The following is a 23,968-nucleotide window of genomic DNA, read 5'->3' as shown; positions in this document are numbered from 1 at the left end:
CACTCTGGTTCACCATTGTCAGTCAGCAACAAGTAGTGCAAAAAAGGAGAATATCGTTGGGTTGGTTTAGGAATTCTGGAGGAGCGTCTTAGTTCCGGTGTGTCTGGTTCTTCTTGAACTGCTTCAGGACTGATATGAACATCATTTCCAGAAATCTACTCGAACTCAGAAAATTCATTTGTTTCAGCTTCGATGTTTGAGCTACTTGATTCTATGGTTGATCTGTCTTTGTACATCACATTCTCATTGAAAACGACATCTATGCTTCTGATAATCTTTCGATTTTCGTAGTCCCAAAACCGGGTAACCAAACTCATCACCACCATAACCAACAAAGACACATTTGTTGGACTTGACATCAAGTTTACTTATTTCAGCAGAGTTTATGTGTACATAAGAAATACAACCAAACACTCTTAAGTGTGAAAGTTTTATTTATTTCTTGCTCCAAACTTCCTCTGGTATTCTACCATCCAAAGGAACCGAGGGCCCACGGTTGATCAAGTAAGCTGCAATGTTAATAGCTTCAGCCCATAGAAATTTGGGCAATCCGATATATATCATCATGCTTCTGGCACGTTCATTCAGAGTTATGTTCATGTGCTCTGCTACTCTCTGAATCTATGATTTCTGTACTCTCCTCCATTGTCAGACCTCAACCGCTTGACTTTCAGACCAGTATCATTTTCCACCATGGCCTTCCATTTTCTGAATGTATCAAAGACTTCTGATTTCTTCTTCAGAAAATAAACTCACACATTCCTTGTAGAATTATCGATGAAGGTGACATAATATAATGAGCCTGCAAGATATGGAACTGGAGATGGTCCCCATACATCAGTATGAACCAACTCTAACTTTTCAGCCTTAGATGTCTTACCAGTCTTTGCAAAGCTGACTTTCTTTTGTTTGCCAAAGATGCAATCCTCGCATAGTCCGACATCTACATTCTTTAGATCCGGCAACTTCCCCTTTGACAAAAGTGTCTTCATCCCTTTCTCGCTCAAATGGCCAAGCCTTTGGTGCCATATGTTTGATTTTCCATCAGCATCTGCTACTGTAATGATATTCTCTAAATTTGAGGTTACATAGAGAGTACTGGTCTTCTTACCACGAGCAATAACGAGTGCTCCTTTGGTAATCTTCCATTCACAGCCTGAAAAGGTTGTGCTATATCCTTCTCCATCAAGTTGTCCTACAGAAATCAAATTTCTTTTGAGGCCAGGGAATATGTCTCACTCCTTTCAACGTCCAGGTGGTCTGGTTTGACAACTTTAATCGGATGTCTCCTTTTCCGACGATCTTCAAGGTTTCATCATCAGCTAGATGAACATTCTCAAAATCACCATTGACATAGTTCTCCATGATTTCTCGGTATGAGTTAGAGTGGAAAGATGCCCCTGAATCCAAGATCCATGATTCAATCAGAGTATTGATGCTTAGAATCATGGCATCACCTGTCTCATCTGTCATGTTGGTAGATTCTTGTGCACCGGTATCTTTCTTCAGTGCTTGACAATCTCTTTTAAAGTGACCCTTCTTGCCACAATTATAACAGGTAAAATCTTTCTTTCCTGTTCTTGATTTGCCCCTTCTGGATTTCGATCTGCCACGATTTGAATTTCTTTCTGAAGTTCTCCCTCTGGACTCCGTGTGCAAGGCTGAGGAGGTTGATGCTTCACCCGATTCTCTCCGTCAAATTTCTTCACTCAGTACCAGATCCCGAACATCGTCGAATTTCAATTTACTATTTCCCGACGAGCTGCTAACTGATGTAACAGTAGCATTCTACCTGTCTGGTAGAGATGATAAGAGAATTAAAGCTCGAACTTCATCATCGAATTCAATTTCCACTGAACTCAACTGGGTTGTGATTGTGTTGAGTTCATTTAGGTGTTGTGCCATCGATGTCCCTTCCGTCATCCGTAAATTGAATAATCACCTCATCAAGTGCACTTTGTTTGAGGCTAATGGCTTCTTATACATACTGGAGAGAGCCGCCATAAGACCCACCGTGGTCTTTTCCTTTGCTATGTTGAAAGCAACATTACGGGATAACGTCAGTCGGATAACTCCGAGAGCTTGTCTGTCGAGAAGAGCCCAGTCTTCATTCTTCATGCCCTCTGGTTGCTTTCCTGAGAGAGGTTGATATATATTTTTCTGGTACAAAAAATCTTCGATCTGCATCTTCCAAAAGGCAAAGTCCGCACCATCGAACTTTTCAATTTTCACATTCCCTTCGTCTGCAACAATCGCTCCCACTCGAATCTGGTTTCGTTTGGATCGTTTCTGACAATTCTTGCGAACCACCGTGTATTAGAACACCTCTGTCGACAAACTCGTATCGCCGACAAAATTTCTACTATTCACGAAATTTACTATTCACGTGAATAGTAATAGTAACCCACAAAAAAATTGACAAAATTCACAACCAAAAGCTCTGATACCAGTTGTTGGGAAATAAACCGAGTACAAGTAATTTCCCTATAACCAGATTAGTGAAAATGCGAAATAAAAGCGGAAAAATAATACCCGAAATTGATAACAGAGTTCAACCAATTGTGCTTACGTTTCCGAACTGCTGCAGATCTTTTACTAAGAGAGAAAATTTACAGGTGTTTATAAAACACTCACTACTCACAAGAAAACTCTCTAGTATTGGGAGAAAGAAATGATATTTGGGATGGTTTTGAAGCTAGATGAGCTAGGGTATTTATAGTTGAAACTTAAGGACTTAATCTTGTAAATACCCTAAAGCCTAGGGATTAATTGTGATTATCCCATTATCATTTTTCAACAAACATCTACCAAACTTTGAAAAACTATTTTTCAAAGAAACATTTACCAAACTTTGAAAACCATTTTCAAAGAAACATTTACCAAACTTTGAAAACCAATTGTTCAAAGTTGGTTGCCAAACCTAAAAACCATTTTTAACAATACTTTCAACATTTATAACTCGCACGTTATTATTAATACGAAACAAAATATAAGTACAACACTAGCTTTGGATAGTTCAATAACTCAACCCCACTATAATTTTTGTAGCTCTCTTTAATCACTATTTTTTTTCATATTCAATACACATTCATACATGCCAACTACATATATTTATAAGTAAAATAAATCGTCTAAAGACGTCTCTACATTCTTCTTCTTACCTCCATTGCATTCTTGTTTGTCTTTAATTTTTTCAGCCTTATCTTCTTAATTGATAAGTATGTTCTAAGCTGCTGCCACTATTGACTCAAATGTTGTCTTGTTGAAGCTTCTTCATATGTTGCCACACCACTTCTTTTTTATTTGCCACATGTTGTTGTTCTTTCTTATTTCTTGAATACTCTAGATGTTGCATAATATACTAGACTTATCTTTTCTAGAAATTTGTTGACACCTTGACTCTTTTCAAAGAAATTTTGCCGACATTAAGAAATCAAGTTTGATTTCAACACTCCCCTCAAACTTGATTTTTCATTTCAAACTTTTTTATTTTAGTATATGGAATGCATCTCCTTTCAATGGCTTTGTAAATATGTCTGCTAGATGATCTTCAGTTCTGCAATAGATTAACTCCACATTTTTTGTCTTCACCTGCTCTCGTATAAAGTGATACTTTGTATCGATATGCTTGATTCAACTATGAAAGATTGGATTCTTGGCAAGAGAAATTGTAGATTTATTGTTAACATAAATTGTAGTCGGTTCTTCTTGTGCCAAGTTTAGCCCGTTCAAAATATTTTTTAACCACATTGCTTGGCAAGTGCATGCTGCTACAACTATGTATTCTGCTTCACATGTCGAAAGAGCCATCATTTGTTGTTTCTTTGATGACCATGAAAATGCTGCAGAGCCAATGTGAAATAAATATAAAAAGTATTTTTTCGATCATCTAAGTCTCTCCCATAATCACTATCAGAATAACCAACTAACTACGAATTTTCTGCATGCGTGTAGAATAAACCATGATTTGTCTTACCTTTTACATATCTCAAAATTCTCTTGGTCGCAATCCAATGATCTTGTTTCGGATTCTTCATGAATTTGCTTACCAATCCTACAACATACATTATATTTGGTCGTATGATAGTTAAATACCTTAAACTTCCAATGATGCTTTTAAACAACGTCGGATTCACTAGCTCTCTTTTTGAATTCACACTTAATTTCATGTTTGGTTCTACTGGAGTGGCTACAGGATTGCAATCTTCTATTCTAAATTTTCTTAAAATTTCCTACGTGTCATTCTTTTGTGATATAAATATTTCATCTGCATTTGATTCACTTCGACTCCAAGAAAGTATGACATTTTATCAATATTTGTCATTTTAAATTATTTAGTCATAACATTCTTAAAATCATTAAACATACTTGGATTATTTCCCGTGAAAATCATGCCATCTACAAGCACACGATCATGATATCACCATCATCATTTTTCTTCGTGTATAAGGCATGCTCATATGGACTCTTCATGAACCCATTTTTTTTGGAATTATTCATTTATTCTCGTGTTCCATGTTCTTGGTGCTTGTTTCAATCCATATAAAGCTTTATTCAACCGGTACACTTTATCTTCATGGCCTTTTTTAATGTACCCCGGTGGTTACTTGATATAAACTTCTTCTAGGTATCCATTAAGAAATGCTGACTTCATATCAATTTGATAAATCTTCCATTTGTTTTGTGCTGCAACCACTTGAAAAGTGTAATGGTCACAACCCTTGCCACTAGATCAAATACTTCATTATAGTATATTCCTTGTCTTTGTTTGTAGCCTTTGGCAACTAGTCTCGCTTTGTGTTTCTCGATATTTCCTTCTTTGGTGGTCTTAGTCTTATAAACTCATTTGACTCCAATTGGGTTGTGACCTTCTGGTAGGCTTGTTAGCTCCTATGTGTCATTTCTTTCTATTGATGCAATTTCTTCATCCATTGCATTCTTCCACTTATCATCTTTAATCGCTTCTTCGTATGTTATTGGATCACTATTCATAAGTAAGCAGAGAAATGAAACATGTTGTAATTCATAATCATTGTATCTTTCTAGTATCTTTCTCTCTCTTGTAGATCTTCGAACTTCTGTTCGAGGTACTTCATAATTTTCTATTATGTTGCTACCACTGCTTGATGACGATGGTGCATTTTGTTGAGGACCTTGATCATCATTTTGTTCATCTTGCATGATAAGATCATCATCATCTTTATCTTCATTAAAAAAATCCTTCAATCTTATTTTTTTCTTTGCTCCATCTCTAGTATTCTCATTCATCGAACTCGACATCTCTTGTAATTATTACCTTCTTGGTAAGAGGATTATATAGCTTGTATGCTTTGTTTCTTTCATCATATCCAATAAAAATACATTTTTCTCCTCTGTCACTAAGCTTATTTCTTGTCTATTCTGGAATGTGGGCATATGTAATGCACCCAAAAATCATCTTGATGAATCCAACTCCTGGTTTCTGGCCACTCCATGCTTCGTTCGGCGTCATATACTTCACACTTTTGTTGGACATCAGTTTAGCAGGTAAACTGCACATCATACTGCTTCGACCCAAAAATTTCTCGGTAGGTGTTTACCTTTTATCTTGCTTCTTGCCATGTCAAGGATTGTGTGGTTCTTCCCTTTTACAACTTCATTTTATTGTGGCGTGTATCTAACTGTTAGTTTATGGATGATGTCATGCTCTTTACAAAAGCCCTCAAATAAATTTGATATATATTTGCATCATCTATATGATCTGAGTATTTTTAAATATTGGCCGCTTTGCTTTTCCGTCATTACTTTAAATTCTTTCAATTTTTCCAACTCTTTTGACTTTTCTTTCAAAATATATATCTAAAATTTTCTTCTAAAGTCATTAATAAAAGTTAAGTAGTACATGTTACCGCCAAGCGATGGTATGTCAAAAGGATCAGCTATATATGTATGTACTATCTCCAACAGTCTTCGGGCACGCCAAGATCTACCAACTTCAAAGATTTGTTTACGTTGCTTTCATTTAATGCAAGCCTCACATAATTGATTTGGAGGGTTGATCTCTTACAGTCCTTTCACCATGCTTGCTTTTGATAATAGCTTCAAGCTCGAAAATCCAAGATGCACATATCATAGATGTCATAACCATGAATCATCTTTGATCGTGATCTTCATGCACTTGTCTTCTCCCGACTCGATATTAATTGTAAAGATACAATTTTGAGTTATATCAACCTGGGCTATCAATTCTCATTCTTTATTTTTGATGGCAAACGAGCGAATTTTTCATATGTACTTCATATCCTTTTTCAGGAGTTGACCAAGAATGATGATATTGCTTTTCAAAGCAGATACATAATAAACATCTTAGATGTACTTCTTTTCACCATTTTTCAAAGCAGAATTAAGAGTGTTAGAAAGTGCATAGATATAGTTGATTCGATTAATTCATTCTTTTGTATAGTCTGGGACTTTTTTAATATACTCTTGTATTTTGTAGTAATTTTTTTGATAATTCATTCCATTTATAAAAAGATGTTAATGTGAGTTATGAAATATGAAATCATCCAATCACAACAATTGGATTTCTTTCTAATTAATAATTTATATGTTTAATTGAAAAATTAGGATTTTATAATTGTTCATTTCGATTTCGCTTTTACTCTATTAGTTAATTTAATTTTGGTATATTTACTAAATTAATTTAATGTTGCTTTTTCAATTCAATTTTAATCCATTTATTGAATTAATTCTCAAATATTTATTGAACAAAAAAAATACAAGGGATATTCAATTGGGGAAAAAAGACACCTAATTGCGTAAAGCATATGGGATAAATGATCGTGGGAATATTTTTCAAGTAAGTTGCCGTTTAAATGGATTAAAAAAAAGGGAGGGTAATCACTCCACCGCATCCATTACCACGATAGCCACAATACACCCCATTTCTACATCAAGAGCTTGACGGAAATCATGAACTTGTTGTCAAACAAAGGTAAATCCAACGGCCATTATTATGCGTCGAAATATATGTAAGAAGATTTCCATATTTTATAATTTAATTTTTCAGTTACGTCCGACAAGACGATTTTTTTTAAAAAAAAAATTGGATTTATGAATAACATCTATAAAGATATGTTATTAGATAAGTAAGAATTTTTGGAATAAATATTATTTTATATTAATAAAATAAAAAATATATAAATTTTAAGGTTCTGATTTAAACGCACAAAGACAGCACTCTATTATTTTGCTCACTAAAAAAATAATTTATTAAAAAAACTCTCTCTCTCTCTCTCTCTCTCTCTCTCTCATTTGCTTTCTTCCCTCTTTCATTCATTTTAGAGCCTTATGAGCTTTCGCTCTGAAAACTGACACTTATTTTATACGGGCTATACCCACCCTTCACTTGTAAGGAATGGTTTGTTTTTTGCTCATTTATTTTGTTTTTATTTCTCAAGTTTTCTTTTTGGGTGTTTTGAGCTAAACATTTGGAGTATCTTGATGATTTCTGGTGGTTTTCAGCATTTGATTTGTTTGTTCTGTTCAAGTTTGGAACTGGTGAAGCGAGGGTTACTCGTTTTCTGGCGTGTAGAATGTAATTTGAGCGTTTCTTTCTTCATTTTAACCACTTTTTATTATATTAACTTGTGAGCTATTGTTCATTTTTTTAGGTTGTGATGAATTTAGAGAAGGGATTTTGATTTGAGTTGTTTTTTGGTAGAATTTGTCAGATTTTAACCTCTTATCTTTTGCGAATTGTTGTGAATTCGTTTGCCCCTCCGCTCCGCTCCCCTTTATTTGGATATATGAGTTGGTTTAATTTGTAGACCCAGCTTGAAAAACTGCGTTTTGGGTTTTTGAGATTGAGTTCATATCTCACTTTAGGTGCAAAAATGGGCATCCGAATCTTGGATCTGTTTTGGTATTAATAAATTGAGTGACAAGGTCCCCTTCTTTGTTTGTGCAAATAGTTCAATAGCTGCTCTATTTTTAGCTGTAAAATTGAGCTGAAATGCTATGTTGATTAATTACAACTTTAGAAGTAGTTTTGGACTAAATTGTCTATCTAGGAATGTGGACCAATGATTAGTTAGCCAATAAATTCAAAGTTATGACTTTTAGATGTTAAATTGAAATTAATGCAGCTTGTATGGATGCTTTTAAAGGAAAAATTTAATGGCGGAAATTTTTAAACATCCTAAGATTTTTTCGGACGAGCACATTCTGAAATTGTGCTGTCTGTGTACTGCTTGTATGTTATCATTAACTTCCTACCTGTATATTTAGTATAATCCTTGTTTATGTTTTATTATCTTTTGCTACTTCCTTTGCTAGAGGTACATGATGAAGCTTTTATACAGGTTCTTACAGGATGATGTATTTTTAGAGATTGCAACATGCTTTAATTGGCAAGCACAAATTTATTTCCCGTCTTTGTGCTTGCAACATAATCATGTTAAGGAAAAATTCAATGGATTTGGTTGAAGTTTAATGTCTTAGCGGCAAGTATGATCACTGGTTTCGAAGTTGGTGGTAATTGTAAATGATCTCTGGTGTCAAAGTTAGCGGCAGGCAATTGTAACTAAGAAGGGGATCTTGTGCTCTGAATTTTTCCTGTAATACGTCAATATGCCTCCATGGTGGGGAAAGTCTTCCTCTAAAGAAGACAAAAAGAAAACAAGCAAGGAGAGTTTAATCTATACTATGAATCGTATGCTTAAGATCACATCTGATGAAAAATCCACTAGCAGATCAGGGGGTTCTCGAAGAAGCCGTACTGCTGCTGTTTCGGAAAGGGGATCTCTCTCTCGAGTCCCGTCACGATCACCATCACCCTCCCTGCAAGTATCACGTTGTCAAAGTTTTGTAGAAAGGCCTTATGCTCAACCACTTCCTCTTCCTTCAGGGCATCATGCTAATGTTTTACGTACTAATTCTGGAATGAATGCATCAATAAGACCAGGATTTGACAGAGGCTCAAAGTCATCTCTGTTTCTACCCTTGCCGGAACCTGGACAATTTGCTAAGAAACTGGATCGTGTAGATGGTGAGGGAGATTTTGCTACTGCTTCTATTTCTAGTGATAGCTCTATTGATAGTGATGACCCGTCTGATTCCCGTAGCCCCCTAACTTCTGATTATGAGAATGGACAGAGAACTGCAGCGAACAGTCCATCTGGGTGAGTTTTAACTGATATGATATCATTTAAACTTATAGTGTCTATGAACTAGCCTCCTTTCAGTTCTTATATGTCATCCCTGATCAACTATCATTTTAATTTTTATGTAAGCACAAAGCACATGGATCAGTTGCCTATTGTCAATCAGGACACCAAAGAGACACTGAAACCAGCTAATTTATCTTTTAACAATCAGTACCTGTCCACATCACCTAAGCGAGGATCGGCGAACAGTCGTGTTCAGAATTTACAGATTCCTCAACGTGGTGCTTTCTCTAGTGCCCTGGACAGCTCAATGTCAAGTCCTTCTAGAAGTCCAATGAGAGCATTTGGTCTTGAGCAAGCTTGGAACTCTGGTCTAGGCACAGGAAAGCCTTTCTCTGATATAGTTTTCCTGGGATCCGGGCACTGCTCTAGTCCAGGTTCAGGCCATAATTCTGTTGGTGGAAATATGTCTGGACAGTTGCTTTGGCCGCAAAGCAGGTGTAGCCCTGAGTGTTCTCCTATACCTAGTCCTAGAATGACAAGCCCTGGTCCCAGCTCTAGAATACACAGTGGTGCTGTCACTCCTTTGCATCCACGAGCAACAGGGGCTGCCACTGAGTCACCTACAAGTCGACCTGATGATGGGAAACAGCAAAGCCATAGGTTGCCTCTTCCCCCAATAACAATATCTAATACTTGCCAGTTTTCTCCTGGGTATTCTGCAGCAGCATCTCCATCGTTACCCCGAAGTCCTGGTAGGGCAGAAAACCCAACAAGCCCTTGCTCTCGATGGAAGAAAGGACGATTGCTGGGGAGGGGTACATTTGGACATGTCTATCTTGGTTTTAACAGGTGTGTCAAAAGGATTATTGCTTGCCACAACTTTATCTTTATATGATTATATGTGAGATTGCTCCCAGCTATTTTTCTAATTATAATGTCTGAGCTTGGATAAATGCTTGTTAACTTTATCATCAAATTTGAATATGGACATTCCTGGTTCAAAGTTATTGATCTTCTTGTTTTCCCAAGTGGTGGTTTATATATATAGATAGATTTTTGCAATTTTTTCTTGCTATTTTCATGCTTCAATTGTTTTTTCTCTTCATCTTTTTCTTGGCTTTCTTTCTCTTGCATTAGTGAAAGCGGGGAGATGTGTGCAATGAAGGAAGTGACCTTGTTCTCCGATGATGCGAAATCAAAGGAAAGCGCACAGCAGTTGGGACAGGCATGTCTTTTTCTTTTAGAATTTTTAATTACTAAAAAGACATTTGCTGGAAATAATGGTTTTAAGAACATAAATGTATTCCCCGGATGTTCATTTAAGTTCTAATTTTATTTTTGTGTTAATAATTTTAGGTGATCTTTATACTAATGGTTTGTGTTTTGGCAGGAAATTATGCTGCTCAGTCACTTACAACATCCAAATATAGTGCAATATTATGGATATGAAACTGTGAGTATTTGTTGTTTTGATTTTAAGGCCTTGTAAAAGGGTCATTCATGTGATTGTTTTGTCATCTTTAGTTCATGTTAAATATAAATAGATCAATTTGAGCGGTTGGTTTATTCTAATTCAGTTGTATATCTTTTTATTTCATGAACAGGTAGATGATAAACTTTACATATACTTGGAGTATGTTTCTGGTGGCTCCATCTATAAACTTCTTCAAGAGTATGGCCCATTTGGTGAAAGTGCCATTCGAAATTATACTCAACAAATTTTGTCTGGGCTGGCTTACTTGCATGCTAAAAATACTGTTCATAGGTGAGTTTATTTTCTAGTTATACTTTGGAATTTATTTTCTAGTTATACTTTGGACTTCACGTTGGGATTCACTCCAATGTGTCAATCACGCTGGAGTGTCATTTGCTATTTTGTGCAATATTTTCAGAGACATTAAAGGTGCAAACATACTGGTTGACCCCAATGGACGTGTGAAACTGGCTGATTTTGGGATGGCAAAGCATGTAAGAGCACTTTATCTATAATTTCATAATGAATGGTCTTACATATAAAATTAAAAGGAAGTCATACATATGCTGTTTGGTTTAACCAAAATAGATCCTCGCATATAATTTTATCTTAATTAATTTAAATTCCTGAGTCATTTCTTACAATAATCCTACTATCCTAATCCTAGTAAGAAAAAGTAATACCTGCAATTTACTGCTTATTTGTTAGGATACTTAATGCACAATTGCTCAAATTGCTTGTCTCTAGATGCTTATGTTGGTTATCTGAAATAACTTGCAGATTACGGGGTCATCTTGTCCGCTATCATTCAAAGGAAGCCCCTATTGGATGGCACCTGAGGTCTACATGGTTTTATAGTGTCTATTCCAAGGTCATATTTTCTTTGTTGATTTTTGTTGATATTGTTTATTCCATTTCGTGTTTCAGGTTATAAAGAACTCAAATGGATGTAACTTAGCTGTTGATATATGGAGCCTTGGGTGCACTGTCTTGGAGATGGCTACCACAAAGCCGCCTTGGAGCCAGTATGAAGGGGTAAGTGAATTTAAATACGCAGGCATGAATTTGGAATTTGCCTGATACTTCAAAAAATAATAATAATAATAATAAGTGTCATCACTAATACAGAAGTATTTTTCCCCCTTGGCATCCTAGTGCATCACATTCCTTTCTAATGAAGAACATTGTCTGCCTCGTGAAAATGTCTCAATCTCTTATTTTCATTCTTTTTTGTACTACTTCAAAGGTTGCTGCTATGTTCAAAATTGGCAACAGTAAAGAACTTCCAGCAATTCCTGATAGTCTTTCAGATGAGGGAAAGGATTTTGTGAGGCAGTGTTTACAAAGAAACCCGTTACATCGCCCTTCAGCAGCTTGGCTTCTAGAGCATCCTTTTGTGAAAAATGCGGCACCACTAGAAAGATCTATTTTTAGCGCTGATGCATCAGATCCATCACTTTCAGTTACAAATGCAATGAGAACGCTGGTATTGACATAATTACAAGTTTCACATTTTAGATTTTGTTGATCATTAGTATCTGTTCAGGTTTTTACTGACATTGCTGACTGTTGCATTCTGCTTTTGAATTTCTCATTAGGGAATTGGAAATGTCAGAAATTTTCCTTGCATAGATTCAGAAGGGACAGCTAGCCTTCCATGCAGAGCTTTGAAAACAGGATCAGGATCCAGGTCTTTCTCTCTAACATGGATGCACTTGTTCACTCATGTATACAGCTGGTACTTTATAGGTGCAGCTTAGACATGGATGCCTCAGTGTGCTGTAAATGTGCATATGAGTGGCTATGCTGCATACAAACTTTGAGTAGACAGAGGGCCTTTGGTTGCTTTGAGCTCAAAATAGCTCTACTTTTAAAAGAACTAGCAAAATTGCTGACATGTGCTATCTAAATTTCTTGAACAATGAGAACAATATATGGGGGAAGTTAACATAAGAAACTGCATTTTCAGCTACCACTTCCTTGGCATTAACATGATAGTAGTCATAGATGGGTCAGCATCCAATCAATATATAGATCACTGTTTTTAATTTGATTCTAACGATACTCTTTTCCCATCATAATGCATGTTATTAGATGTTGTACTGTGTTTTCATGAATGATTATAGATTGATGACATGCAACTAAGGTCTTTTTTTCTGCCAAGCCCTTTGGTCTTTAACCCCCCGGGGATTCTTGGTGTATTGAATTCTATCTATTTTTGCAATTGCATTTAGAGAAAACGCAACCGCTACCAAGGTTTTGACATGTCAACTATATCTGATCATGATCTTCTGGTGTTATCATGATTCTTATCATATAATTTTTTATGCTACATTGCAGTGATGCTCATACGCCAAGGAACATGTCGTGCCCAGTATCTCCCAGTGGCAGTCCTATACTACATCCAAGGTCACCGCAAAATTTTAGTGGAAGGATGTCCCCCTCTCCTATATCAAGCCCTCATGCTCTCTCTGGTTCATCCACTCCTCTTACTGGTGGTAGTGGTGCCATTCCATTTCATCACCAAAATCAGCCAATGACCTATTTGCATGAAGGTATTGGAATAATCCCAAGGACCCAAAATAATTTCTATGCAAATGCTAGCAACCCTTATCAAGAACCCAAGCCTGACATGTTTCAAGGGATTTTACAAGCTTCTAATGTTTCTCAAGAAACAATTTCATCAGATACGGGTGCTTTTGGAAAACAGTATGGACGGCCAGTCCTGGGTGATCATGTGTCTCAACAACTTTTGAGGGACCATATGAAGCTGAAACCAGTGCTGGACCTTAATCCAGGTTCATCGATGCTAGGTCGAAATGGAGGAATCTAGTTTGCTCCAGAAATCTCAGGTTTCATTCCTAAAAATTAGGGGCACAAGTTCAACTTTCCTTGGAGATGATACATGCTTCTTTATGGAAGTTTTAACAGAATATATTAGCTGATGTTCTTGGAGGCTGGATATTAGCTGCATTCATGAAATCGCCAATGGTGTCGAAGACACTTTTGGCATGTATTTCACCATCATAGTAGGCATTCTATTGTCACTTGAGAGTAGTAGACTGCGCAGAATGGAGGCATAGTTCATTCATAAGGATCGACTTAAGCAGTTCCCGACAACAATTTGCATCAGCTAGCGTAAACAGAACTGTACATTTATTACACCCAAGAAACACATATAGTTAGAAGAGCTATTCTTTTGCAATTTTTCCCTCTACATTTTTACAGGTCTAAGAACAGTGGTTGGGTATTAAAATTATGTACAGAAGGCGGGGAACCAAACCCAATTCTAGGCTTTTGTCAGGATGACTTATGGAAATCAAGCCAAGACTGGTTTTGGTAATTTTATTTCTCTTTTTTCTTTTTTACCATCAGATGTAACAACTCAGCCAAAAACTTAATTCTGGCTGTTGATATTGATGCATCTATGTAATTTGTTGAACTCTAATTTGACTTGTATTTACATTCCAAAACTGGGAAATGAACTCTGTTGAAAATTTGCTAGCCTGCCATAGATTATTTGTCAACTTGAGCATTGGGTTGTAGTCATACATTTTGGATTTCAAAGATAAAGTTGGTATGCATCTAGGGACAAATGCAGAATTTTATGATAGAAGACAAAATTATAAAATTTTTAAGGGCGAAAATATATTATCAATAGAAAATATAGAAAAAAATCTAAAATATATGAGAACTTAAAATTGTCAAGAAAACTGTCTCCACTTGTCCCCCTTCAGTTCATCCTTGCCTGCAACTCCTCCCCCAGAAGACTTTCTCAAGAAACTACCTGGGATTGGTTAAGGACAAGCTGAAGTCCCAGTCCTTTTGCCAGGTCTTCATCTTTACCCTGAAAACTTGGTTGGCTTATGTTGCTGTCCATGAAATACTCTCCGCTAAAACTTTTTACTTGCGGATGTAATGCCACATAGCATGTAGTTGCAGCACCCTGCAACCGTATCAAAAAGTAATCAATATGCAACTGAGCTCTGTGGCAAGGACAACCTTTTTACAGTAATAAATCTCATCACCATTCATAAAGAGCACTACCTGTGGAATACTTTTGAGGAAGTATTTGCCAACCATCTGTCCAACGGCTGCATCAAGGCAATACATCGGCTAAGTAATCAACTTATTTTTAACTTTCAATATACTGAGACTGTCTTCGGATGGCAAAAACAACTAGATCGAAAATGATTCGAAGGATTACTGTTTGGTGGCGCATGAGATTGGTCATAATAATCGATCCAGGATGAAGTGAATTTGCTGTAATCTCCACTCCCTCTTCCTGCTTATATCGAGAAAAATGAAAAGCATTCAAAGATTTGAACCCACTCGGCATGTTAATGGTGTATAAGATGCCGAACTTGTAAAATGCATTGGATTGCACAGGTTGTACATCAAACAGAAATTTACCAAATTTTGTACCTTTAGTCGCCTCGCAAGCTCGTTAGTGTGCAATATGTTAGCAAGCTTTGATTTCCATAAGCAAACCAAGAGAAGTATCTGCAAGTCAACAAGAAAAATGAGAAAGAAATGATCGAGCATTTAGGGAAGTATTCGTCCAATATTTTACATTCCTAAGGGGATCAAATCGGTGAAGCCTCTCATCAGTTTTACCCTGATTCATCATTGATTTGATCAAAGCGAATTCCCTCACGATATGCAATCCGGTGACCCTCTGAAGATAAATTAACAATCCTCCCTTCTCTTTTGCTTTCTCGTGCAGTACGTTTCATAAAATCCAACAAAAGGTTTGTAAGAAGAAAATGACCTGGAAAATAGTTAGTATATCTCATTAGATTTGACATTCAGGAAGACAGACATCACAAGCTAATTTGCAATTCAAAGGAATTGCAATAATTTACTTATTGTCAACACATTATTACATATAACATAGTTATATGAAATATATTAACCTAAATGGTTGGTTGCAAACTGCAGTTCTACGTTGTCAAGTGATAGAATGAATGGAGTAGCCATAACCCCTGCATTGTTACTTTCAAGCAAAGAAAGAAACTATTAGTTTTCACACTCACAAGCATGAGCTCAAGGAAATAGTAATTGGCAAAAGAAAACGAAAAAGTAAATAACAGAAGCAATAATAAGTGCAAAAGGCTACTTGTTAATTCAGAAAAGACCGTAAATGCACACGAACAATTGTGCAGAAAATAGAAGAACGATGCCATAAATGGTTGAACTTGCAGCAGTTTAATCCTTACATTAGGATATTAAGGGGGAAATTAGAAGATTGGAATTCCGATGCGAATTTCCTTACTGATGCCATTGAGCTAAGATCTAATTCCATCACATCGATCTTAGCACCATTTATTTCTTCAAGTATTGTTTCTTTCACATTCCTACCTACATCCACATTTCTTACTGCCATAACCACATGGACACCCCGAAATGCAAGGACGCGTGCTGTCTCTACGCCAATACCACTCGATACTCCTGAAATGAACTCATATAAGCACTAAGGATATGCAAGTAAAAGAGCAGAAAAACATCAAAACACCATTATAAAGGCTGCAGTGGTAATAATTAATGAATGCAAATTTGTCAAGCAAGAAGTTGGATGCTTTCTCTCTATTTTCTTCCCATTCTTCTTTCAGGAAGGTGTCCTCTAGAATGTCAAACACTAAGGGTGTGTTTGGTTGAGTGGAAAAGTGGAAAGAAAATAAACTTTGAGTGTAGTTAGTAGGAAAGAAAATGTGAAAGGTATAAGTTCAAAATGATGTAGTTTTCAAAAACTTCATTTTCTAACTCTCATTTTTCAATTCTATAAAGCAAGCAATGAATAGAATCATATTTTCCATCTATCCTACTAAAACACCAAAGGAATGAAAAAAAAAAATCCATCTTTCCATTTCTCTACTCAAATTTTTTATAAATTACTGAAAATTTATGTGAATATATCCAAAACCCAGAAAAAAATATACGCAACCTCAAACGCAAAAAGATCATCAACAAGTTTAGTAAATATGGGAAGCTTACAGCCGGGGATTAAGTTCACCAGGGAACAAAAAGTTCATTTCTTTTTCTTTCTACAGACTTGAATTTTTTTTTGAAATGATTCCCCAAAGCTGTCTCCCTATCAAAGAGAAGTTTAAATTAAGAAAATGGCAGTTAAATGAGGCAGAAGACAAAAATCTAAGAAAAGGACTAAAAACCTGTAACAATGGCAGTGAGACCAGTTCCATCAATCCCTTGAGTAATGTCCTCTGCCGTAGAATATGCGGAGAAACTAGATGCTCCTTTCCAGCTAAAGAGCCACATGTTTTCTTTGGCACAACAGTTTCCAGGTACAATGAAGATCGACGGGTGGGCAGGATGAATGCTAATCGATTTAGTAGAAAGTAGTAAGATTTTCTTCTTTTTCCTTTTTTCAACTTCGAGAGTTTAATTTATAAAGATACATATCTTCGAATTCTTATATGGTATTTCTGGATTAACTACATAAATGGTCCCTGTATTTGAGTTTTTATTTTTAAAACTAATGATTTGGTGATTGATATCATTGATTTATAATAAATTAATCATTCGATATTAATAGTAATTATCGGGAAAATGAAAAACTAATGACCTGCTATCATTTTACCACACGAGACGAGACTGCCACTTTGATGGGCTGTTTGACTTCCCTTCATTGTTGACCATAAGAACTTGGTTCTCCGTCAGAGATTCAGAAATGCATCGAGTCCTTTGAGGGGTTCTTCAAATATGGAGTAGACAAGTCCGGAGTGTTCCAGTTCTCAGCTTGAACCACCAAGTGAGTTGCTGGGTTCAGGCGTCTGCTGGCTATAACCGGATTAAAACCTAGTTTAATGCTTGAGCTTTGAGGGATGGTCTACTTTCTTGTTTCCACGAGAATTGTGGATCAAATTGAATTTAGTGAACAAATGTAAGTAAACTGATTTTTTAACAGCTAAAGATCCTTTTCCTTAATTATTTTTAACTGAATATGAAGGCTAAATGTGTCTCTGATACGTCTTTGAAAATATCTCCAATATATTCAATTAATTCTATCAATATCCTTTCAACATGAGACGATTTTCACATATACCCTTCTTGTACCTATCTCAAAGACGTATTAGGTATTTGAAACGGCATTGAGTTGCCGTACTTGTGCAACAAAGATTAAAACTTTTAATTGGAAACGAAACTTTGTAGATTCTTGATTGTAGATTCTACGATATCCGATGATAATGATCTAACAGTCTTCTATAGTTACAAGGCTCCGGCAACCATTGGAGGGAAAGCTTCTGTTCAGCCCAACGCCTGTTTTCCAATGACGAAATTGAGGCTGTTTTGGTACGTAAATCAATCCTCCTTTTCCCATGTTTTCATGATTCTAATGTTTTTCCGAATTGGACATAACATGCGTCGGGAAAAATATAAGGTTAATTTATGGTTTAATCTAAAATGTTACATTATCTATTATAAAAAGTATATCATTCGGTTACAAAAAAAATTGTTATATTGCAACGATTTTAAACTAGAATATTACTCTATCTGTTCTAAATTATACAATTAGTAATAATTTCAGTTATATAATGTTACGTATGTTTCTTGACGATAACTTTTTAGGTTACAACAAGAATAGTTATGCAATTTATATATGTTTTGTTACGGAGAATATAATATTTTCGATTTCAACATAAAATGTTATTCAATTTACTTTAAAGAGTTACACACTTTATGAAATTTTCAATTATCTCTGATTACAACAGTTTTTTAATCTTATATTAATCGATTGTATTTTAGGCTCATTTGCGACTTATGTTCACTAATATGTGTGTACATGTGTGCAATCATTCTCTTGATGATAGAAGATTTTTAAATTTGTTGTTTTTCATATTTGATTTGACCTAATATATTTAGGGGTAATTATCGAACAAGTCAATTGCGAGTTAATTAAGGTTTAATCCATGCTCGTTAAGTAAATTCTATTATTATTTTGTTTTACACTTGTAGTATTCGAAGCACCAATTCTCTTCTTTGGATTTTTTTTAAAGAAATGAAAAGATAAAATTAAATACTAATAGTATGGAAAATTATATCTTTTGATATATAATTTGGAATATCAAAGTTGAAATAAAAAAGATTGATTCTCAACAAAGTCCGTTGAACAATAGAATAAATAACACAATCAACATCTCAATTAACATAAAGAATCTTAAGGTCCGGATTACAAACCGATATTAAACGAGTGTCATTGAACATCAATTCAATCATTGAAATATCTTCATGTGGGTTATTCAGGCGATTAACAATTGATATGGTTTCTCCTTCGACGAATACCTTGTCCCAACCGTTCTCAATGGTAATTTGGAGTCCTGTCGTAAAACTACAAGCCTCGACCGATTCGGATGTGTGGGTCCCTTCCAGCCTACGTAACAAGACCCCCGACAACCATACCATGGTGGTTACGTACAACAAGCCCGAAAGCAGCAACACCGGTGGCGGGGTTAAACGCCCCTTCCACGTTAAATTTAATGCTCGAGGAACACCTGGAGACCTTTGTGCTCGTCCCACTTTGGATTATTGAACGGTGGCAATAGGCAAAAGAGAGAACTTGAATTCGTTCAAATAGCTTTAGGGTTAATGGCTAATAAATCTTTGGGATAATTGCGACATAAATCAAAATCCTTCTTTTCCTTATTCAACTTAGTCCTTAAAAGTTTTAACTACTCAATTTCGAATTAACTTCAATTTAGTCCAAAGCCCCTTTTATCGCATCTTCCAAATTAGCCCAAGGCCCGACTAAGCTAATTTTAATCCCTGAGTGACTAAATGAATTATTTTGTTTACCATAAAAAAATTATATTGATTGGTATGAACCAAACGATTTCAGTAATAAGGAATTGTTATTGATCCTTGAGGTCTCGGATCCAAATACCATATATGCAAGAATATGAGCGTTCAGTATTAAGATAGTTGGGAATTTTTGAATAGATATTACATTTTATCTAGCTTATACTGTGTTATTCAAATATTATTTATTAAAATCTAAAAAAAATCGTAATTCTTATCCTATAAGATAACAAATTTTAACCTCCAAATTTTCAGGAGTTATTTATTTAATAATATTATTTATTGAATTTTCAGTACGTGCGCTATATTTTTATTGAGAGTAAATTTATTAATTGAACGCGAGGTACAATTATTTTATCGAAAATATTCACTTTTGTTTTTATATTTTTATATAAATTTGTTGTAGATTTAGAAGAATTTTTCTGCGAGCCATAATCTGTAATTATTCTTTCAGTTATTGAAGTTTTTAGAAAAAATATTCTGTTGATTAAAATTTCTAAAGTTTTATATCCTTTGGTCTACCAAAATCTCTTAATAAAACTCCAGGAAAATCCATGAGATAAGATAGGAGTACATCTATTACTGGATAATCATATTTATTTACTCTTCCAATCCACTAATAATCATCATAATCATAGGCCTTACATTAGCACTCACGATCAGCATATAAACCCTCACATAATAATCTAAGATAGGGGAGAAAAAGTAGATTAATCCTCCCTCATATTCGTACTATTTATCATTTTTAACTTACTACTCTCTACATAATCATTGCTTATAACTTTTTATTTAATGAAAAAATGACCCATCCAAAATCATTACAACTCAAAGTTTATCGTCAACAAAATTAATACTATTATTTGTATTTTCTGTTTAAATCAAGGGATGAACTTTTGCTTGCTGTACCAAAGAATAAATATTTTTCCCTAGAATTATATACAGTCTCTTCTAAATTGTAGGCTTCTGGGATGGTTAAGATACATGTACAAACATATGATTTTATCTCGAGAAAACAAACCTCTAAATTTTAAGAGGATATAAATTTATAAAATTTCAAGAGAAAAAATAAAATTTTAATAAAAAATACATATAGAATTTAAATATATAAAAATTTAAATTTTCAGAGTAAAGAAAAGGAAATGAGGTAGCCAAACAGGTGTAGCAAACTCTCCAGGAATAATAAATGAAGGGGGGACTTGACTAAATCATAAAAGCATTGGACGGTGCAAGTTTGAAAAAGCCGGTGCCACGCCTTTCACTTTTCACAATAGGATGAGGTCTATAACCGCGTTCGGCAGTTGAATTCCGGTCTTTGGATGGAATTAACATCTTTATTTTTAGGATAAAGTTTTAAATTATCATAAAATTATTCTAATATAATGCTTCTAGTCAGAATCCAACACGTAACCCAAATTTTGGATATTGAATACTGGGCTAAATGGTATTTTAGTCATTAATATTTTGATATTAGAAGAATATTTTAATTTTGAAGTTTTTAAACGTGAAGCACGTTATTTTACTCAATTTTATCATCATAAAAGAATCATACGATATTTTAGGGATGAAAATATTATTTAATCCATACTATTTTAAAAAAGTGGTGATTCAATTTCCATATCAGCAAGTTTTGTTGATGAAGGTGGCAACAGAGTTATGTTTAGCAGAAGCATATGCGATTCAGGAGGCTGTCTCTTTCTTGCGTCGTTGGAATTTTGATTCTATTAGTTGTAGAATCAGATTCGCTAAGAATTATCACTGTTTTTATTAAGAAAACAACAAAATGTATTATAAATTTTAGTTAAAAGTTAAAATTATCGTTATTATAACATATAAAAGAATATAAATTTGAACGTATTTAAATTTATAATATTATTTATAATGAACTGGTGTATGGTATTATGATGGGATATTCTCTTCCTCCAGCTGAATGTTGGGTGGAGAATCACATACACATGTGAGTGGAAACTGGAAAACAACGATGATTATGTTCTTTTTTTTAAAAAATTAAATACATTTTATTTTTGTTATTATCATTTGGATGATTGATTAGTGGTGGGTTTTTGAATTTCATATTAGGCAGAGTCCAAGTGTTAGAGTGGAGGAAGACAGAGGTGGGTGTGGGGTTCACATCTTTATCTTACCTGTGTTGTTGACTTAACGACTACAGGCGTCAAACCAAATGTTGAAATTCCAGTTGTCCTAAACTAACAATAACCAACTCCAACAAACCCTATTTTGTTTTATTTTTATCGTGATCTCAAAAAATATGATGAGAGTGGGGCCACTATTGTAGTACAGTTACCGAATACACCCGCCTATGAGCTGCTACATTTCTGTGGGAAAAAAAAAAGAGAAAAAACACCAAGGTAAAAACTAAGGACCTTTTTGCACTAGAACTAGATATGGATAATATGAACAAAGTTTATGATAGAGGCGAATGATCTTTTGTGTGAAAAATTATGGAAATATGAGATTCTCAAGAGCTTGGATTGAAATGATCAAAAGAGATGTGAGTACAATTTCTTACTCGGTTATCTTTAACGGTGTTATGGGTGATTCAATCTCCTCCTTAAAGAAACTTACACCAAGGTGACCATCTCAATCCTTATTTATTCTTCATTTATAGAGAATGATTATCCCGCCAACTCGTAATTTTGGGAGCCTACAAAGAGTCAAGATTAATAGATATTCTCCTGCTATTGTTATTACTAATCTTTTATTGACGGATGATTGTTTAATATTTGGGAAAGCCACGATGAAAGTTGTAAGTTAAAAGAGAGGGCTAACAAATAAATGACTTAGATTTTATTCATATAAACGAAAGGAGTCTTTGACAAGTATACGATCAACATATAAAATGAAAAACTATGACAAACAAATAGGTGTCTCAAATAACAAGAGTATGAACTTTGAATTGACACGTCCCAAAATGACTCGAGTGTGGTTTATGTCGAGGGGATCTGGAAGGTTGTGACAATACATGAAGGGTGTGAAATTCTTTCCAAACTAACGAGTTTTCTAAGAATTCGAATGCCATAATTGAATTGCAATCACATTCAACTTTTTTCCCCCGATCAGTACCCATAATTGATGACATCTTAACTCATGACCTCCTCATGCGTGAATCCTGAATCGTAACTCAAGTCGCTCTTTCAGGTTTTCAACTTGAAATCTCATTTGGTTTCAAAACGTCCTTTGCGGATTTTTATCTTATAGCCTTATTTCATTTTTACTCTTTTTTTTCATTTTTTTCTTCTTTTATACTTAGAATGTCCCTTTTGGAGTTTTCGCCTTATATATTTTCAATATTCTACAAATCAAACACGATATATATTCATGTTAAATAAATTAAATAAGATAATATAATATTCCTAAGAATATGTCAATTAATATTACATTTTGAAAATGTATTCTTAAAAACAATATTATATTACGTGAATCAAATGCATCCTTAAAGTAGGGCAAATTGTTTTTCACTATGGAAAGGTTGTAATTTCACTGTTTTAATTTTGATAAAAAATGTTATTGTAATTATTTGTTACTCGTTATATGAAATTAAAGATGGAGGCATCTAGTAGTTATTCCACTTTTGCCACTGCTACTATTGCACTTCCCTTTCCAATTAAAAACCAAATATACAACACATCAAGATTCTTCGTTTTAAACCTCTTTCTAATTTAAAGGAAACTATCAAATGTTATATTATTTTAAATCAGTTGATCTGGAAATTTCTATCACTCTTCAAAGCATTTTCCCTTTTCTCCATTTTAATATATTTTTTGACAAATCAATGGTTTTAATATTAGCTGCCTTTCTACGATTTATGACGCATTTACGATTTTTATTTATTTAATTTTCTAAAGTCACTATCACGAGATTATGCAATTTTACTCAATGCGATTCTCGTTGCTTCTTTTTCAAAAAGAAAATAATTATTTTTAAAAAAGAATTAAAAACATCCAGTCTATGTTATAGATTCCACATGAAAAAGGTATAAATAATATTGTATTTTCATTTAATAAAAGGCAGTGATATCTTTAAACATTATAATGATGGTGATGTTAAATAACTACTATTCTATTTGTTTTTATCTTTTTTTTTTATAATAAAAGGACAGTTATTTTGTTTATTATCATTTTTAAATATATGTTAAAAGAATATGCATCAACCTCTTATGTAGATATCATTTTTTTTAATATTACGTTTATGTTGTCATCAATTATCGTCCGTATTTACCTATATAAGTTTTTTAAGAAAAATATCATTTTACACCGTTACTTTCTGTCCGCCCAACACCAGTGAGATTTCTAGGTTTTCTTCTTGTTGCTGTATGGAGTCGCGGTCATTGAGCCTCGATTGGAAGAAGCTCTTCGTGGGATCGAAGGAGCAGTCCCTCGACTTTTTTCCCCCTGAGATGCGTGATGGAGTGGCCACTGTTATACCTCCGGCTGAGGTAATTGCTGAAGGTATAGCTGATTGGAATAGTGCTCTTGTTAGGCAATTCATTGGTTCAGCCCCGAGCTTCGGATCT

General features: G+C 34.7%; 1 protein-coding gene and 1 pseudogene across 3 annotated transcripts; one reads left to right on the top strand and one right to left on the bottom strand.

The window, feature by feature from the left end:
- Positions 1–7,281: 7,281 nt before the first annotated feature.
- On the top strand, positions 7,282–13,703 carry LOC120117355 (mitogen-activated protein kinase kinase kinase YODA-like). 3 transcript variants are annotated; one of them, XM_039137640.1, is made up of 13 exons: positions 7,282–7,389; positions 8,353–8,514; positions 8,554–9,161; positions 9,273–9,998; positions 10,287–10,374; positions 10,540–10,602; positions 10,754–10,914; positions 11,042–11,117; positions 11,404–11,463; positions 11,551–11,658; positions 11,870–12,109; positions 12,222–12,313; positions 12,964–13,703. In XM_039137640.1, exons 3-13 carry the CDS (start codon positions 8,611–8,613, stop codon positions 13,454–13,456), a joined length of 2,658 nt encoding a protein of 885 aa, XP_038993571.1. In that variant the 5' UTR covers positions 7,282–7,389; positions 8,353–8,514; positions 8,554–8,610; the 3' UTR covers positions 13,457–13,703. The 3 variants fall into 3 exon arrangements, with proteins under 3 accessions (XP_038993571.1, XP_038993570.1, XP_038993573.1); XM_039137639.1 differs by having other exon boundaries at positions 7,294–7,389; positions 8,343–8,514; XM_039137642.1 differs by having other exon boundaries at positions 7,334–7,399; positions 8,343–8,514.
- Positions 13,704–14,377: 674 nt separating this feature from the next.
- LOC120117358 lies at positions 14,378–16,961 on the bottom strand (annotated as a pseudogene).
- Between the last annotated feature and the right edge of the window lie 7,007 nt (positions 16,962–23,968).

The sequence above is a fragment of the Hibiscus syriacus genome, unplaced genomic scaffold (genome assembly GCF_006381635.1).
Source record: "Hibiscus syriacus cultivar Baekdansim isolate YM2019G1 unplaced genomic scaffold, ASM638163v2 tig00110319_pilon, whole genome shotgun sequence".
Taxonomy (NCBI): Eukaryota; Viridiplantae; Streptophyta; class Magnoliopsida; order Malvales; family Malvaceae; genus Hibiscus; species Hibiscus syriacus.
Note: the sequence above shows the minus strand (reverse complement) of the source record. Positions and strands in the feature narration are given on the sequence as shown.

Bases quoted from the DNA above. Each gene is read 5' to 3' on its own strand.
- LOC120117355 (XM_039137640.1), top strand. From the start codon at position 8,611: ATGCCTCCATGGTGGGGAAAGTCTTCCTCTAAAGAAGACAAAAAGAAA. The intron at 10,375-10,539 runs GCATGTCTTTTT...GTGTTTTGGCAG, and splicing joins GCGCACAGCAGTTGGGACAG to GAAATTATGCTGCTCAGTCA. The intron at 12,314-12,963 runs GTCTTTCTCTCT...GCTACATTGCAG, and splicing joins AAAACAGGATCAGGATCCAG to TGATGCTCATACGCCAAGGA.